The sequence below is a fragment of the Zophobas morio genome, unplaced genomic scaffold (assembly GCF_036711695.1).
Source record: "Zophobas morio isolate AGI-343-1 ecotype UQ-CSIRO unplaced genomic scaffold, CSIRO_AGI_Zmor_V1 ptg000011l, whole genome shotgun sequence".
Taxonomy (NCBI): Eukaryota; Metazoa; Arthropoda; class Insecta; order Coleoptera; family Tenebrionidae; genus Zophobas; species Zophobas morio.
In genome coordinates this window covers 20163653-20183677 of record NW_026972116.1, presented here as the reverse complement: position 1 = coordinate 20183677, position 20025 = coordinate 20163653, and the positions used below count along the sequence as shown (strand labels likewise).

At 35.6% G+C, this 20025-nt stretch overlaps 2 protein-coding genes and 1 pseudogene across 2 annotated transcripts in view; all 3 read left to right on the top strand.

Moving 5' to 3' along the window:
- The window catches only part of LOC135127199 (aminopeptidase N-like), a 36266-nt gene that overhangs the window by 4844 nt on the left and 11397 nt on the right, over positions 1-20025 (top strand). The window lies entirely within an intron of this gene.
- LOC135127198 (aminopeptidase N-like) lies at positions 2941-6388 on the top strand. Its single transcript, XM_064053581.1, has 11 exons — positions 2941-3635; positions 3687-3998; positions 4046-4229; positions 4280-4518; positions 4572-4737; positions 4786-5253; positions 5308-5492; positions 5544-5717; positions 5767-5910; positions 5961-6039; positions 6087-6388. Exons 1-11 carry the CDS (start codon positions 2989-2991, stop codon positions 6303-6305), a joined length of 2817 nt encoding a protein of 938 aa, XP_063909651.1. The 5' UTR covers positions 2941-2988; the 3' UTR covers positions 6306-6388.
- LOC135126787 (aminopeptidase N-like) lies at positions 15656-18923 on the top strand (annotated as a pseudogene).

Genomic DNA, 20025 nt, shown 5'->3' with positions numbered 1-20025 from the left:
TGTTTCCTTATCACATTTACTATTGTTAATTTTATTGTTAATTAGAATAATAATTGGTTGTTTATTAGTATTATATTTCACTATATGCTTGTAGTATTAAAGAAAAATTGTATTTCAAACAATACTTTCTTAATTAACCAATCAATCAATAAAAATACAAAAAAAATAATTTCATGATAAGACAATACAAACGAGAAATGCAAAAGTCAAACAAAGTACTAATCCTTTTTCAATAAATATTGTGATTTAAAAGGATGCTTTTCCGTATTGATATTAAACAATCTACGCTGGATTAACCGGTGTGATAACATAGCCAGCTTCACTAGTCGATCCAAGTTTTGAGTGTGATGAAAATATCTGACATGCCTAGTTCAAAAAAAAAAAACTTTGAACTGACAAAGAAAGTTAAACTGGACCGTGTTAAGCAGCATCAGCTTCCACTTTCCACTTCACGTATAAGTTCTGACAACAATCGTAATTCTCTGAGATCATTTTATCCAAAATGGAAATTTGGTATCGACTTTGAACGAATTTAAGAAAATCTCTTGGGGATTTTTTTACTTTGATAAAAGACTTAAGGCACGTCAAACAGAAGAGCATTTAAACCATAAAGAACTATAAGAATCACAATGGTGAAGAGTATAGGTGGTCTTCGATTTAAAAAAAAAGCAGCACCGAAGCTATGACTAAGAAATACGCTGGGATTCAGTTGAAAAAAGCAGTTAGTCCAAAAGACACGATTGGCAATCGGCTCGACCCAGAGTTAGTCGTACCTACGAACTGTGTGTTGGATTTGGTAATAACTAAAAATAGTAAAGGGTTCACGATACATTGGAATTTATAAACAGCAACTACCAAGACTTTGAAAAACGGTAGGTGAAATTATGAAGTAAAAATTCATTGTTGACTAATCAAACTGAGTCCACTCTCACTTCTTTGATATCCACAGTCGCTGATTTGATTACAGAACAGACTCAAATTGATACGGATGGATATTTGTCAAATTGTTCGTTCTCACGATTAATTTTCAAATATTAATATTAAACAAACGTTGTTTTCCTAGGTACCTACTTAAGTGGCGCTTCCAATCAAACTTTCAAAATTTCAACTATACCGTTATCATTGTACACAACGGTGATGATACACATTTTCATAGCGAAATAATGAAAATAGAGTGAACTGTAGCTTGTCGGAGGGTGAAAAACTACCTCTTCATGGACCTGAAGAAGGTGTATAGTAACGTTCTTCTTAATAAGCGTTTGGAAGTACTTAGTAAAAGCAAATAAAGAGCACTTACGTAAGCATTAGTAATAGCTATATTGATAAATCATTCAATTTAAGGCCGAAAAAATGTTTCAGAAGAGCTAAACCCATCAAAGCACTAGAGCAAGGTTGTTGTCTTTTACCAACCCTTTTAGTAATCTTATAAAAGTGAAAAAAGAATTTGGAAGATATGGAAATAGGCTGTTCACATAGGTCGAAATTTCCATTTCTAAAAAGAGTGGGCGAGCAGAACGAACTGATGATTGAGAATTAAAGATGAGATTCTAAATGTGGCATGCGACAATAGTCGTATGTTGAACCCCCATTCATATGAAAACAATGTTTAAGTGAAATTTTAATGTTTGTTCCTTACATATGAAATAAACACTTACAAAAAGCCGAATAACTGTTTTAAGTAGCGTAAAGTTTTATGTTTTCTAAGAAATGGATACCGTTAACTTGGTCATTGCTACTGAAAACTGAAAGTATCGGCAACAATGTTTATATTTCTGGTATATTTTTTAACCTTTAATTTAATAAAACAGGACCTAACAAAAAAGGTCAGGGAATGTTTATTTTTCTGCACCGAATACCAACAAACTCACTAGATTTTCATGGCCCTACTATATAAAGATCGTGAACGGATAATACAAGTGTATTACATCAGGCATCACCTCAATTCATCGTGGACAATTCGTCGCGTGACAATTGATTGCAAACAATTACCGCAGTGTCAACAACAACTACTGGTCGAAACGACATCCGATGGCACTTACAATTCATCGCTACACAATTTGTCGTACGACAAGGGATCGCAGAGGAAAAATTAAGCCTTTATCAAGAACATAAGTAATTTTCATTAACAAACAAGATAAAGCTAAGTACTTCATTCTCAAAAAGTACTAAAATTGTCACAAAATTATTGGAGCACAACGTATACATTTTATGGATTATTAATGTTGGAACAAAATTTTGTAAATGAACAAGATGTACTTGTTCTACGTGGACATAACTAACCATCGAAGTATTTCATCTAGACAAACTCCTAACACAGTGGTAGTTCAGTAAAAAATTAAAAGAAAGTTGTAAAAAATTGTATGCAAATTTACGAAATAGTTAAAATCGATTTGCCTACTTATTATTATTACAATAAAACAGGATATACCTACAAATGTTACACAAATGAGTAATTTTCTTTGAAATAAACAATGGTCTTAAAAGGATTTTTGTTTCCATTTTGGTATTAAAAAATTACACTAGATTAGCTGCTATGATTACATGTCAAACCCATCAATCAACGCAGTTTTAAATCTGATAGGCATAGCTCAAACAAAATTTTGATCTGATAACTTTGATTAAATCGAATTAAGTTAAGCAGCATCAGCTTGCACTTTCCACATTACTCATTAATCCTGACGATTATCGTAATTCTCCGAATATTATTACACCACCCATTAATCTACAATCACAATAGTTTCGTAGAGACTGCGTCCACAAAAAATTCCAGTCATAGTCAACGATAACAAAACTACAAATTGAAAACATGTGTTATGTTGTCCTAGAAAACTCTACATTGACATTTGATAAAAGACTTACCGCAGTTCATCAAACAAAACCGAATGAATCACAAAAGAACGATAAGATAAAAAGAAAGTATAAATATCAGTTTATCCCGATGATCAACCAAAGTGGTGAAGGGTGCAGGTGGTCTACAATTAAAAAAAAATGTGGCGACTACTGTGTGTTCTCGCGCTAGTGATCAGCAGCGACGCGATGCCTAAGAAATATTCTGGCATTCAGTTGAAAAAACCAGTGACTCCAAGAGCTTCTGCAAATCGGCTCGACGCAAATTTAGTCCAACCTACGCACTATGCGTTAGATTTGACAGTAACTAAAGATGATTTAGAAAATAAAGCGGAGTTTAGTGGAAACGTGCAAATGACGCTGACTGTTGGCAAAGACACCGACTCTTTTCAAATTCACGCTAAAGACCTCACATTTAGTACGGTAACTTTGACGAAATCGGGGTTCAGTGGAGTGATCACGACAGAGGGACCGGACACTGACGATATTGTTACAATAAAAAGCAATCAAAAAATAACATCTGGAGATAGTTACATTTTGGAGATACAGTATACGGGGAAACTTAGTGATACAGATATGGATGGATTTTACAGAAGTAGGTACACAGACGACGATGGAAAGACGAAATATTTAGCAACAACTCAGTTCGAAGAGATGGGGGCGAGAAGAGCGTTTCCATGCTTCGACGAACCGAGTTTTAAAGCAACATTCGACATCACCATCACCTATCCAAGCACAAGTATAGCATTATCCAATACCCAGCCAAAAGCAGACCCAAGTGACGTAGGGTAAGTCGACGTTATAGTTTGGAGAAGATGACGGTTATTTTCTTTCTTCAGAAATGGTCTTGTCAAAGTGACCTTTGAAACTACACCTAAAATGTCGACCTATTTGATCGCATTCATCGTCTCAGAATTTAAGTGCGTAAGTGGTAAGAATGCTGCGGATGGTACACCAACTGAAGTTTGTGGGAGACCGGGAACAGAGGGAACATTTTCGGTTGCGCTTGAAGCAGCTCCTGCAGCTCTTGACACAATGCAAGGTTTTACGCGTTTTGGATACGCAAGTTTGGGAAATAAGAAAATGACGCAAGCCGCAATTCCAGATTTTGCAATCGGTGCTATGGAAAATTGGGGAATGATTACTTACAGGTACTCACCTAATACTAACTTTCATGTTTTACAAGCTACAATTGCAGAGAATCGGATCTTCTATGGGACGAAAACCAATCGTCAAACTATGACAAACAAATTATTTATGGTGATATAACTCACGAGGTGTCGCATCAGTGGTTTGGAGATTATGTCACCCTAAATTGGTGGTCTAATGCTTTTCTGAATGAAGGTTTCGCTACTTATTTTGAATATCACGCTGCTGCTGAAGTAAGACAACCAATGACTGTTTCCACTTTGCGTAAACAATATTTTTACAGATTCAAACAGACTGGGAGTTGGCGAAACAATTCGTTATTGCAGAAGTTCAGCCTGTACTAGTAACTGATTCTAGTGGTGACTCAAAACCTTTGTCCTACGAGACGACTGATCCTGAGGAGATCAAGGAAAGATTTGGTGATATTTCCTACAATAAAGGTGGTAGTGTTATAAAAATGTTGCAAAGCTTTCTTGGAATCGAAAACTTTAAGCAAGGACTTTCTACATATCTTAACAACAAGTAACATTTTTCTCCATTTTATTAAAACGCACACAAAAATATATTTTTTCTAGCGGTGTGAATATGGCTACCCCAGAAAGCTTGTGGGACTCCTTCATAGAGTTTAAACCAGAGGATGTGCCAGAGACTGTGAAAAAGGTTATGGAAAATTGGACATATAAACCAGGATATCCCTTACTGTCGCTTACGCAAAACGGAGCTGACTTAACCATTAGTCAAGTAAGTACAAGATAAGGCAAAAAAATTATCTACAGATCTAACCTCCAGAAACGATTTTTGTTGTCTGATGACGATACCGACGACACCAAATGGTACGTCCCCATTACTTACACCACATCTACGGACCCATCTAAATTTACAGAAACAACTACAAAAAAGTGGTTAACGCCAACTGCAGATGTAACCATAACTCTCGACAAGGAAGACGACTGGATTATCTTGAACAACCAACAAGTTGGCTACTATAGAGTTAACTACGACAAGACACTTCTGTCAAAAATTCAAACTGTTCTAGACTCTGATAACCTCGATAAAATAGACGAGATCAGTAGATCTCAACTGGTCGACGACCAACTAAATTTTGCCAGAGCAGGCAAGGCAGAATACACAGATGTTTTGAAGTTTTTGTCATTTATGAAAAGGGATACTTCCTATTACAGTTGGTCTTCGGTTTTCAACGGATTTAGTTACCTGTTGAAGAGAACAAATGCCGACAATATAAGAAACCTACTGAAAGTAATAGTACGGTACTGACTATTTCCACCAATAATTATCTTTGTGTCTTTTTAGGCTTACGTTAAAGAGTTGATGGAAAATCTGCTAGATTCTGTTCCTTTCACAACAGAAAAACCAACAGACCAAATTTACACACTCAAACAGGTTTTAGCTTTAACGTGGGCTTGTAATCTGGGAGAAGCTAACTGTGTTAACAACGCTACAGCGGCATTTACTAGTTACACGACGGACAACAACATGTAACTATTTCGAAACAGTCAAAATCATTCATTAACCGTTATAATTTTTAGACCAAGTCGTAACTTGAAAAGTGTTATCTATTGTACCGGTTTGAAAAACAGCAAAAACCCTACAGAAGATTACAAGTTTTTGTACAATAAATATGTCTCAACCAAACTAGCTACCGAACAATTGACAATACTCAAAGCTCTAGGATGTATCAACGATTCCACTCTCAGACAAGAGTAAGTTGGTCTTTGTTTTCAATTCCTCAAAGCTAATGCGAAATTGCAGGTATTTGAAGCTAGCACTATCTGATAAAATCCGAATCCAAGATGTGCGATATGTGTTCCAATCTGTGTACGCTAATAACGAGGACAAAGGCGTTGATGATACGCTGGAGTTTATAAAGAATAACTACAAAGATTTTGAAACACAGTAGGTGAAATTATGCAGTAAAATTTCTTTTTTAACCAAACAAATTTCAGCTTTGGAACTCAATCCACTCTCAGTTCTTTGATAACCAAAGTCGCTGACTTTATTACAAAACAGACTCAAATTGATACGGTGGGTTTTAGTTAAGTTCGTTCCCACTATTAATCTGTAATTTTTAGTTGAGCGGGTTCTTAAAAACGGAAGGTTTAGATGAAAGTGTTGTAGCAGTTGGTAACGAAGCAGTTAAATCAGCTACAACAAACTTGAAAACAATCAGCACTTTGGAAGGAAAACTTAAAGATTACTTTTCCCCAACCAGTGGTGCTTCGATTAATACCTACCACTTGGTAAATTTAGCACTCATCGGAGTCGTATACCTATTTTTTAATTTCTATTAACTGACGTAGTTACTTCAATAGTATTGTAGATACCTCAGTTATTTATTTTGTAATTCCTAAATAAAGTAGTATAAGTATTAAAACGTTTTTTTTTAAGTTAGCGGTGATTCCAATCAAAATCTCAATACGCAGGAACTACTATTCTTATGTTAAAAAATTAGAGAAGTGTATATACTAGTTCTAATGACAAAAGGGTCAGTTTCAAATTAACGCGTTATTAAAAAAATGTTCAATCTTATCCAATTTTTCTTTTTCTCGACCTTGCATGACCCCTAGAGTACGAAGAAATAGGTCTCCCGCTTCCGTCTGTCTGTCTGTCTGTCCGTCTGTCTGCCGTCTCGATTTTTATTAGACAGATATTCTTCGAAAGTACTGAACCGATTATTGTCAAATTTTGTATTTAAATTAGGAATATCATGTAGACGATAAAATGCTAACCAAAATTTGTCTAATCATTCCGACCAATAATGTAATGACGTCACTTCAAAATTGTACACACTAAATGGGTTTTAAATTGCATAAAATAACATGTCTTGTAGTTTTTACCCAAAACGTTCAGATGTTTGGAAAAAAATCTAAATTATTAAACAATATTTAAGCAAGTTAATTTTTACTTCCCGAGCGTAAGCAAAGGAAGTATTGTAATCGAGTCCGTCGGCCGACTCTCTACTTTTACGTTTTCTCGATCTTTCATGACCCCTAGAAGAAGAAATAGGTCTCCCATTTCCGTTTGTCTGTCCGTGTGTCCGTCTGTCCGTCCGTCTGTCCGTCTGTCCGTCTGTCCGTCTGCCGTCCCGGATTTTTATTAAACAGATAATCTCCGAAAGTACTCGACCGATTGTTGTGAAATTTTGTACTTATATTAAGAATATCATGTAGATGGTAAAACGCTAACCAAAATTTGTCTAATCATCCCCACCACTAATGCGATGACGTCACTTCAAAATTGTACATAGTAAATGGGTTTTCAATTGTATAAAATTACATAGTCCTACACATGTAGTTTACAACTCTGAATCGACTTTTCACCCGAAACGTCCAGATTTTTGGAAAAAAAATCAAAATTATAAAACAACATTTTGAAATTTAATTTTTAATCTGCTAACCAGAATGCTTTGAAATGTTGCAGACGTTTTAAGGCTATAAAGAGCATCATAAATCTTTAGTCAAAAAATATTTGCTTATCCCCTCCAAAAACTTGATGACGTCAGCTCAAAAGTTTGTGGAATAAATCATATCTAAAATGTACAAAATATGATGAGTCTGTACTTGTAATCTATCACTCCATTCATATTTTTTGGATTTGCATATACAGGGTAACTCAAAAAAATTAATGAATGCGTAAATATATTTTACTGATTTACTCAGGAACTACAAAACCGAATGCTTCGAAATCTTGAAGATATTTTAAAATTATCATAAGCATGGTAAATTTTTATCAAATCGTATTTGGTCGTCCCCCCTAAAAAATTTATGACGTCACCACAAAATTTTGGTGAATAAATCCTATCTAAAATGTACAAAATATGGTGAGTCTCTTCTTGTGATTTATCATTCCATTCAAATTTTTTCGATTTGCATATACAGGGTGACTCAAAAAAATTAATGAATGCGTAAATTTATTTTATTGATTTAATCAGGAACTACAAAACCGAATGCTTTGAAATCTTGCAGATGTTTTAAGGTTATAAAGAGCATAATAAATTTTTAGTCAAAATATATTTGGTTCTGGATTCTTCTGGATTCTTAATTTATGGGGGCTGACCGTAGCCAGCCGGCACTTAGGCCTCGCCTTTGGGCCCATTGTACCTTCCCCAAGTCCATATCAGGGTGTTTTCCCGCTCCTCTACTCGTCAAGCCATCCAACTGCTTGAATGTACTTGAGTAATGCAGAGGGTGGAAACTCCCTGATATTTGCCATACTAGGCCAGATGTCCCCTAGTATGGATTCCCTGTAGGAGGCTAGGGCTGGACACTCACGAAGAATGTGCTCAGCTGTTTCCTCTTCTTCATTGCATCCACGACAGATTGGGTCTGTTGCTACCCCTATCGTATGTAGATGTTTGTTAAACTGGTAATGTCCCGTAAGGAATCCTACCAGTTTACGCAGTTTGTCCCTTGAAAGTGAGAGATAAAATTTTGTCAACTTACGGTCTGGTGTCGCCATACAAGCTCTACTATGCCGACAGCTGCTCAACGTCGCCCATATCTGCTCATGGCGTCTATGGGTATATTGCTTTACGAGTTCGTTCGAGAGGGCGACCGAAGGCGTGATTGCCGGTTCGGGTCCCCAGAAGGGCATACGCGCGGCTCGCTTCGCCATCTCATCTGCCCTCTCGTTTCCTTCGTTGCCACTGTGTCCTTTGATCCAACAAAGTACCACACTATTCCTCTGCGTTACATACTTTAGCGTTTGTCTGCACTCCCAAACCAGCCCGGATCGAACCATACAGCTGTCCAGGGCTAGTAGTGCAGACTTGCTGTCAGTAAGTATGCGTATTGATTTGTTGCCGATTTCACGTTCAGCAATGATTCTAGCTCCCAGCATTATTCCCATCAATTCTGTTTGTAAGACAGACGTGTGGGTGCCGAGAGGTACACTGATTTGTGCGTTCAGTTGTTCGGAGTAGATGCCGGCTCCTGAACCACTATCTGTTTTGGCACCATCGACATAGATATCTATGTCGGCTCGTCCTTCTGAATTATCACTCATTGATATTCTATATGTCTTCTCATATATTAATTTTGTGCCCATTCGGTCACAACCCATCCTCAACAAGGGTATTCTGTTGAACGCCTCCGTTAAGATCCGAGTGTGCTTCGTTGTGCGGCCTTGCTTGTTCCATACTCCCAGAGAGTGAAGTCTTAGAGACGTCGTCATTGCCGCTTCCTCTATGTAAAGGTTGAGAGGTGCTAAGCAAAGAAGAGTCTCCAGAGCCGCTGTGGGAGTGGTCCTCATTGCTCCTGTAACACTGAGACACGCCATTCTCTGAACGTGTTCAAGTTGCAGGGCTGTTGTTTTTTGTCTGGCTCTGGGCCACCAAACTAAAGCTCCATAGCACAGCATCGGTCTGACTATTGCCGTGTAGATCCAAAGGGCGATCTTGGGATTTAAACCCCACGACCTTCCCACCACCCTACGACATTGCCAGAGAGCCGAGCGTGCCTTTTCTACTTTATCATCTACATGCTTCTTCCAATTCAGTCGCCAGTCCAATACAACTCCCAGGTATTTGACTTCGTCCGAAAGTTGAAGCGTTGTGTTAAATATTTTTGGCATCTGTAGTGTGCCAATTTTCCTTTTCCTGGTGAACAGGATTAGTTTCGTCTTTTCTCCATTAACGGAGAGGGTATGTCTGTTGCACCATTCCTCGACTATTTTTACTGCAGCTTGCATTATCTCACATAATGTATCTGCGTTTTTTCCTGTTAGCAGAATGACTAGATCGTCCGCGTATCCAATTGTGTGGTAGCCACAACAATTAGGTCTCCCATTTCCGTTTGTCTGTCCGTGTGTCCGTCTGTCCGTCCGTCTGTCCGTCTGTCCGTCTGTCCGTCTGCCGTCCCGGATTTTTATTAAACAGATAATCTCCGAAAGTACTCGACCGATTGTTGTGAAATTTTGTACTTATATTAAGAATATCATGTAGATGGTAAAACGCTAACCAAAATTTGTCTAATCATCCCCACCACTAATGCGATGACGTCACTTCAAAATTGTACATAGTAAATGGGTTTTCAATTGTATAAAATTACATAGTCCTACACATGTAGTTTACAACTCTGAATCGACTTTTCACCCGAAACGTCCAGATTTTTGGAAAAAAAATCAAAATTATAAAACAACATTTTGAAATTTAATTTTTAATCTGCTAACCAGAATGCTTTGAAATGTTGCAGACGTTTTAAGGCTATAAAGAGCATCATAAATCTTTAGTCAAAAAATATTTGCTTATCCCCTCCAAAAACTTGATGACGTCAGCTCAAAAGTTTGTGGAATAAATCATATCTAAAATGTACAAAATATGATGAGTCTGTACTTGTAATCTATCACTCCATTCATATTTTTTGGATTTGCATATACAGGGTAACTCAAAAAAATTAATGAATGCGTAAATATATTTTACTGATTTACTCAGGAACTACAAAACCGAATGCTTCGAAATCTTGAAGATATTTTAAAATTATCATAAGCATGGTAAATTTTTATCAAATCGTATTTGGTCGTCCCCCCTAAAAAATTTATGACGTCACCACAAAATTTTGGTGAATAAATCCTATCTAAAATGTACAAAATATGGTGAGTCTCTTCTTGTGATTTATCATTCCATTCAAATTTTTTCGATTTGCATATACAGGGTGACTCAAAAAAATTAATGAATGCGTAAATTTATTTTATTGATTTAATCAGGAACTACAAAACCGAATGCTTTGAAATCTTGCAGATGTTTTAAGGTTATAAAGAGCATAATAAATTTTTAGTCAAAATATATTTGGTTATCTTCTACAAAAAACTGATGACGTCAGCTCAAAAGTTTGCCGAATAAATCGTATCTAAAATGTACAAAATATGATGAGTCTGTACTTGTGATTTATCATTCCATTCATATTTTTTAGATTTTCTTAAGAGGTGGTTCAAAAAAATTAATGAAGTCAATTTATTTTATTGATTAAATTAAAGGCAACACTTATTATTAGTATTACACCCCAACCAACCCAATTTGGTAGACACAAAATTTGTTAAAGGAAAAACTCGGTTGAAACATAAGGGTAGCACGCTTATTTACATCGACTTTAACATTACAGACCTGCATTTGTTTTATGCGCTCACTAATCAACCAATTGTGAATTTCACCGTCAAGAATTAAAATAAGACCCAATGTTTTATATAATAAGCGGAAGTCGAAGCAATAAAACCGATGGTCGTTTTGTTTACAGTTTCTCTGTTTGACTCTCACGTATGCTGTTACGCCTGTCATCTTAAATTAAGAATGTTTATACATACACGATTTTCAGTTGCCTCTGATACGTATACGTGAGTAAATTGTTTCGTTATTTTATTGATTATTACAAATCAATATTCAAAACGACCCAATTCATTTACCCGAAAATTTGAGAATATAATAATTTTATTCTTAGTATTACACTACATCTATCCCAACTGATATACGTGTCCTTGCAAAAATGTTGATGACGTCATCGCAATTTTTTTTCAAATTCCCACTACAAAAATGTAATGAGAAAAAAAACACAATAGGCATGCAGTCGTCAAGTTTCCGACAGCGAGGGAAGTACTGTCTAAACTCTTTAGACCAATTTTTTTTAGTATTGCACTGCACCAATTCAAGTTGATATACGTGTCCTTGCAAAAATGTTGATAACGTCATCACAAAATGGTGTAAAGTAAAAACTCAATTATTTATAATATAATAATTAACATTAACATAATTACATATATTTTTTCAGTAGAAAGGGAGGACTGTTAAAAAAGGAAAAAAAGGCTAACCGTAATTTTTGTTACACTATTTACTTTATTATTTCATGTTTTCAAAGAAAATATAAGAACGGGTGGGTGGGCTGAGCCAGGTTTAATTTTTTCCTACGGACTCTTTGATAAGCAATCAATAGCCCCGCTCATGTGCCTCCTCTTCATTCTAGTGACTAATCTTAATATTGTTCAGTCCTGTCTTAGCAAGTAGTAGCCCCGCCCACCCGCCCTCTATTTTCTTAAAGGGTACGTTATTTGCCAAAATCAGTATTTCTTAAGTACTAACTAAAAAATTCTGTTGTCTATAAACAAACTTGTTTTAAACGAAGAATTCGTAAAAAAACAAAATATGCAATCAATTTAAAAAAAGATAATAATAAATATCTGGAATTTAACATAAACGTTACCAAAAGGCGACGATTTTTGCTATTCCAGTAAAAAAAGAAAAAGTGGCGTTGTTAATTTGATAATATCAAACAGTTGTATGACAATTCTGGAAAACATATTCTAAAAGTAAAACTAAACAGCGCTAGATTACTGACCTAAAAGCTATATGTTGCATGGTGCAAAAAATAATTTTCCTTTCTGTCTATTTAGACAACACAGTTGTACACATTTTCTACCTTGGCGTTACGCGAAATACACAGAATGTATCCATTGACGAAGTGCGAGGGAAGTTCTGTCAAAAATTGTCATCTTTTCGCAACAAGAAACTTAAAACATCTTGGAAGTGGTAATTTTTTCTAAAGAAATCTGTCCTTCGAAGTGACAATAAATAAAAAAAATATCACAATTAAGACAGGGGTGGGTGGGTGGGGCTTAAACATTGACTTCTTTTACTTAATGTATAGAGTTTACTTTCAACAACATAATAGGAGTACTTAAAACATAATTCTTACCTCGAATTCACCATTTGATATGTTAAGTATTTTATTATTGAAATGGATAAGCCCCACCCACCCTTCCCATCCCAATTGTGATAATTTTTTTTATTTGTCGTAAGACCGAGGGGTGGAGCTTAACTGCAAAGTCCATATTTCTGTACAAGAAATTACGGAGTGAAATATGTTTGAAACATTATCCTATTGTTGAAAATAGACTATTTTGAGAAAAAATAGGGAATAAATATTCTTATTTTCTCAAAAATACAACGAAATATCGAAAAGGAAAGAAAAAAATTACTAAACGTAATGACAGATCTGGCAATCCTGGTGACTTTTCACATGGTAATTTCTTGTAAAGAAATAGAGATTTTGCAATTAAGCTCCGCCCCCCAGCTGACGACGAATGAAAAAATTCATCACAACTGAGGTAGGGGCGGGTGGGTGGGGCTTATATTTTACCTTTTTTTCTTAATATGCATTGTCATCCTCTCACAACAAGAAACTTAAAACATCTTAGAAATGGTAAATTTTTCTAAAGAAATGTGGATTTTGTAATTAAGCTCCGTCCTTCGAAGTGACAATAAATGAAAAATTCATCACAAGTGAGACAGGGGTGGGTGGGTGGGGCTTAATCATTGACTTCTTTTTCTTAATCTATAGTTTACTTTCAACAACATAATACTTAAAACATAATTCTAATCTCGAATTCACCATTTGATATTTTTAATAAGTATTTTATTATTGAAATGGATAAGCCCCACCCACCCGCCCCATTTCAATTGTGATGATTTTTTTTATTCGTCGTGAGATCGAAGGGTGGAGCTTAAGCGCAAAGTCCATATTTCTGTACAAGAATTACGGAGTGAATTATGTTTGAAACACTATCGTATTGTTGAAAATAGACTATTTTGAAAAAAAAATAGGGAACGAAGAAGGAAAAAAAACTACAAAATTTTTCTAATATAGCAGCGCCATTAAACAGATTAAGCAAGAAAAATGTGCAATTTAGCTGCAACGTGGAATGTCAAAACTCTTTTGAAACATTGAAAAATGCTCTAAGAAAACCACCAATTTTACAGTATCCAAATTTTGCAGAAAGTAACACTTTTATTTTAAAAACTGACGCTGCTTCCATTGCATTAGGAGCCGTATTCGATTCTTTAAGTCGGGTTTAATGTCATTTATATTTATTTTTCATAAGACTAAAATGCAAAAAGAAAGCACTTAGAATGCGAGCGCAGCGAGCAATTGTAGGTGCTATTAAAAATAATTCACTGGCTGTACCTGAGAGGCTAAATTACAACAAAAAGTGTATCTCGAAAACAATTACACAGGCCTGCGAAATATAACTTTTAATTTCCCTTTTAAATAATATTGTTTTTTTTTTAGGTATTTATGTATGCCGAATTAAAATACAACTCTAGTTTTTTTGTAGCACATCGAGATTTATTTTTATGTAGGCCTAAATATTCATAGTTTTTCAAACAATTTTTATGAAAAAATAAAATACGAAGAATATAAAATTGAATGTTTATTTATTAAATGAATTAAATTAGTTATAAACAATACTTAAAAAAACAAATAAATCAAGAAGGTTCTTTTTTCCTTTCTTCAAAGCTCTGATTTAAGCGTTTTCTCTTGTATTCACGATAGTATATGTTATTGCTGTTACATTTTTCATATTATATCTTTTTATATTTGAACAGCAAAAGTAACAATCGTCTGTATGATTTTGTTGCTCCATCCAAATCATCGGTGTCAGCAAACTTAAAGATTTTTTTTTTCCTTTTGACCATTTGCGAGGTGCATGAACACATTTTATGAGGCACCCATTTTTTGTCTTGGTTTTTTATATTAACTTTAAAATAACTTTCACATAGTTGTTCGATAAATTCAGAAATTATTTGTTGTTGTTTTTTTTATTAAATAACTTCTACAAATATAACAGAAGTTATCTGAAGAATTAACCCATTTCCGAGAAGACATTAGTAATTTTTGTTTAAATTCAGGATAGTAAGCGCATAGTCGACACAAATAACTATTACTAAGCTGAACACGAAATGAAATATCAACACCATTATCTATACATATTATTACCACAAAATCTAGAAGTTAATTTTTATAGTACTAAGAACAAAACTGAAAAAAATATTTTTTGCAGAAACTGTACGTGATAGAAATTTTTGCAATTTTTTTTTATACATGACTATCTAAAACCTACCGAAATTACTACTTGATTTTGTTGGGGGAAAACCATCGCAGGCCTGTGTTATGGTTACTAATGATGGGAACACCTGAATGTGCTCACTGCGCTCGTATTGTAAGGGTGAGTTTCCGAAAATCTACAAAATTATTATTATAAATGATCCCAAACAATTTCGCTAAAACACTTTCTTGAATATTTCTGAAACTAAACTTTACAGAAAGAGCCTTTAGAAGGCGAGCGCAGCGAGCGCATTCAGGTTTTATTAAAAAATTTTGTCCAAATTATAAAATTTTCAGCAAAATGTTTTGAGCCGAGCAGGAAACAAGACATGCCGCCATTGATATGTGAGGTTTAGTTGTCGGATGATGTAATCTGGACATTTCTGGAAACATGAAGTTGGTTCAGCACATTTTTATATCTTATCATATAAAACACACTTAAATGCCATTTAATCTTTTTTAAGTTATGAGTGTGATGACTTTATCTAGCATGCATAGTCGAAAAGAGGCAAGAATTTTTAACTGATAAAGTCAATTAAATTTGCCTCCACTTGCCACTTTAGTAATAAATTCTGATGTAATCGTAAATACCCTTTCGTAGAGACGTCGTCTGCAAAAACTGCAATTTAAAAAAAAATTTTCCTCGAAAGTACTGCGTTTTCGGTTATTCAATCACAAAAGAACGATAAGGTATCAAGACGAATATAAATATCACTTCACCACGATGATCAACCTCAGTGGTGAAATGTGTCTTTAGTCTACAATTTAAAAAAATGTGGCGACTACTGTGTATTTTCGCACTATTGATCAACAGCGAAGCTATGCCTAAGAAGTATGCTGGTACTCAGTTGAAAAATCCAGTGATTCCAAGAGCTTCCTCTGACAATCGACTCGACGCATCTTTAGTTCGACCTACGAACTACAAGCTGAATTTAACAGTAACTAGAGATAATTTAGACAATGGGAAGTTTGATGGAATAGTAAAAATAGAGCTGAATTTTGCCAAAGACACCGACTCTTTTCAAATTCACGCAAAAGACCTCGCACTTAGTACGGTAACTTTGACGAAATCGGGGTTTAATGGAGATATGACACCAGAGGGACCGGATACCAACGACTTCGTTACAATGAAAAGCAGTCAAACGATAATTTCCGGAGACGGTTACGTTCTGGAGATACATTATACTGGGAAACTTAGCGATACAGATATGGATGGATTTTACAGAAGTAATTACACAGACGACGATGGAAATACAAAATATTTAGCAACAACCCAGTTCGAAGAAACGGGAGCGAGAAGAGCGTTTCCATGCTTCGACGAACCGAGTTTCAAAGCAACATTCGACATCAGCATCACCTATCCAAACACTAGTACAGCAATGTCCAACACCAAGCCCAAAGCAAACCCAGTTGAGGCAGAGTAAGTTGACGTTATAGTGTGGAAAAGATGACTGTCATTTTCTTTCTTTAGAAATGGTCTTGTCACGGTGGCCTTTGAAACTACACCTGAAATGTCGACCTATTTCGTCGCATTCATCGTCTCAGAATTTAAGTGCATAAAAGGTGCGAATACTGCGGATGGTACACCAACTGAAGTTTGTGGAAGACCGGGAACAGAAGAAACATTTGCGGTTGCGCTTGAAGCAGCTCCTGCAGCTCTTGACACAATGCAAGGTTTTACGTATTTTACATACGCAAGTTTGGGAAATAAGAAAATGACGCAGGCTGCAATTCCAGATTTTGCAATGGGGGCTATGGAAAACTGGGGGATGATGACTTACAAGTAATCACCTAAATCTGACTTTCTTGTATTATAAGTTGCAATTACAGAGAATCAGATCTTCTGTGGGACGAGGACCAATCGTCAAACTATGATAAACAAAAAGTTTACACTGATGTCACTCATGAAGTGTCTCATCAGTGGTTTGGAGATTATGTCACACTAGACTGGTGGGCCAATGCTTTTCTGAATGAGGGTTTCGCTACTTATTTTGAATATCACGCTACTGCTTAAGTAAGACAACTAATATTTGTCTCGATATTACGTAGACATTATTTTTACAGATTCAAAAGGACTGGGAGTTGGAAAAACAATTCGTTCTTGAACAAGTTCACACTCTATTAGTAACTGATTCTAGCAAGGACTCAAAACCTTTGTCTTACAACACGAGTGACCCTGATGAAATCCAGAGCCGATTTGATGATATTTCTTACAACAAAGGTGGTACTGTTCTAAAAATGTTGCAAAGCTTCATTGGAATCGACAACTTTAAGCGAGGACTTACTACATATCTTAACAACAAGTAATATTTTACTCGCTTTTATTAAAACGCATGTACAATGTTTTTTCTAGTGGTTTGAGTGTGGCTACTCCCGAAATTCTCTGGGACTCTTTTGAACAGCCAGACGATGTACCCTACACTGTGAAAACTGTCATGGACAGTTGGACATATAAACCAGGATATCCCCTTCTGTCGCTTAAGCAAAACGGAATTAACATAACCATTACTCAAGTAAGTACTAGATAACGCACAAAATTGTGTACAGTTCTATCTTTCAGAAACGATTTTTGTTGTCTGATGACGATACCGACGACAACAAATGGTACGTCCCTATTACCTACACCACATCTGCCGACCCATCTAGATTTACAGAAACAACTACAAAAGAGTGGTTAACACCTGATGCAGATTTGACTATACTTCTCGACAATGAAGATAACTGGATTATCTTAAACAACCAACAAGTTGGTTACTACAGAGTAAACTATGATAAAACACTTCTGTCGAAAATTGAAACTGCTCTCAAGTCTGATGACCTCGGCAACATAGACGAGATGAGTAGATCTCAACTGGTCGACGACCAACTGAATCTGGGCAGAGCTGGCAAGGCAGAATACGCAGATGTTTTGAACTTTTTGTCATTTATGAAACGAGATACCTCGTATTACAGTTGGTCCCCGTTTTTCAATGGATTTAGTTACCTGTTTAAGAGAACCAATGACGAAAGTTTAAGGAATAGCATGAAAGTAATGGTATGGCACTGACTATTGACACTAACAATTGTTGTTTCTTTTTAGACATACATTAAGGACTTGATGCAAAATCTGGTAGATTCCGTTCCTTTCACAACAGAAAAACCAACCGATCAAATTTACACACTCACGCAGGTTTTAGCTTTAACGTGGGCTTGTAACCTGGGAGAAACTAACTGTGTTAACAACGCTACAGCGGCATTTACTACTTACACGACGGACGACAAAATGTAATTATTTCGACACAGTCAAAATAGTTCATTAGTCGTTTCCAATTTTTAGGCCAAGTCGAAACTTGAAAAGTGTTGTCTATTGTACCGGTTTGAAAAACAGTGAAAACCCTACAGAAGATTACAATTTTTTATACAATAAATATCTTTCAACCAAACTAGCTACCGAACAATTGACAATACTCAAAGCTCTAGGATGTATCAACGACTCCACTCTCAGACAAGAGTAAGTTGGTCGTTTGTTTTCAATTTTCTCAAAGCTATTACGTAATTATAGGTGCTTGAAGCTAGCGCTAACTGACACGATCCGAATCCAAGATGCACAATTTGTCTTCCAGTCAGTCTATTCTACCAACGCGAATGAAGGTGTTGACGATACACTGGAATTTATAAAGAATAACTACCAAGACTTTGAACCACAGTAAGTGAAACCATGCAGTAATTTTTTTCTTAACGAAATAAATTTCAGCTTTGGAACTCAGTCCACTCTCAATTCGTTGATTTACACAGTCGCTGATTTGATCACAACACAGGCTGAAATTGATACGGTTCGGTCTTAATTTTAGTACTTTGCCACTATTAATTTGTAATTTTTAGTTGAACGAGTTCTTAAAAACGGAAGGTTTAGATGACAGTGTTATAGCGGCTGGAATCATAGCAGTTGAATCGGCCAAAACTAACTTGCAAACAATCAGCACTTTGGAAGGACAACTAAAAGATTACTTTTCACCAACCAGTAGTGCCTCCATAAATACCTACCATTTGGAGCAAATTTAGCGCTCTATTTCTTAATTTCTTTTAACTGACGTAGTAACTTCACTAGTGATGTAGACACTGTTTTAATTATGCATTGTGTTATTCCTAAATAAAATGGTATGAATGTTGAAATGTTCTTTAAAAAAAACACATTTACCCTCTGACACCTGGCACCCGCAAATCACAAACTTTCTTCCTAGAAAAAAACTTAGTCAGTTTTGTTTAGTCCATCCTAATTCTACGCGACATCCACCGCCAGGCTTTTTTCCGGCCAGCGTCACCGACAATGAGTCATATAGGGGAAGAGGGCCCAAAGCGGGCACCATAAGGAAAAATATTAAAAAAAGTAGTTTATGGATAATCTAGATCCTTTAAATTTTTATATTATAATGCTTGATTTAACCCTTTTCAATGATGCATAACTAAAATTGAAGAAAGTTTATTAAAAAAAAAGTTAGAAGCAGATAACTAAATCTTTACAACTTCAGCTAGGGCAAACCAGGCAATGGTTAAGGTTGGCGTCTGGTTCGGTTTCGCTCTATACTAAATACATTGAAAACATTGTCGGGGTGTCCGGAATTGCATTTTAGAAATACTGAAGTCTGCAACCAAACCAGAAGTTAAGTAAACTCATTTTAATAGATTTTGACTTTTCGAGAGTTATTTACCTCAGTCTTGAATTTTTTTAGGATTATAAATGGTATCAAAAGAAAGCTGACACTTTTCCCCAGAGGACCTTCTATCTCAAAATGCAAACCTCTTCAGCACTTCGTCAAAAAATTGGTCTAAAGAGTTTAGACAGTACTTCCCTCGCTGTCGGAAACTTGACGACTGCATGCCTATTGTCTTTTTTCTCATTACATTTTTGTAGTGGAAATTTAAAAAAAAATTGCGATGACGTCATCAACATTTTTGCAAGGACACGTATATCAGTTTGGGATAGATGTAGTGTAATACTAAGAATAAAATTATTATATTCTCAAATTTTCAGGAAAATGAATTGGGTCGTTTTGAATATTGATTTGTAATAATCAATAAAATAACGAAACAATTTACTCACGTATACGTATCCCAGGCAGCTGAAAATCGTGTATGTATAAACATTCTTAATTTAAGATGACAG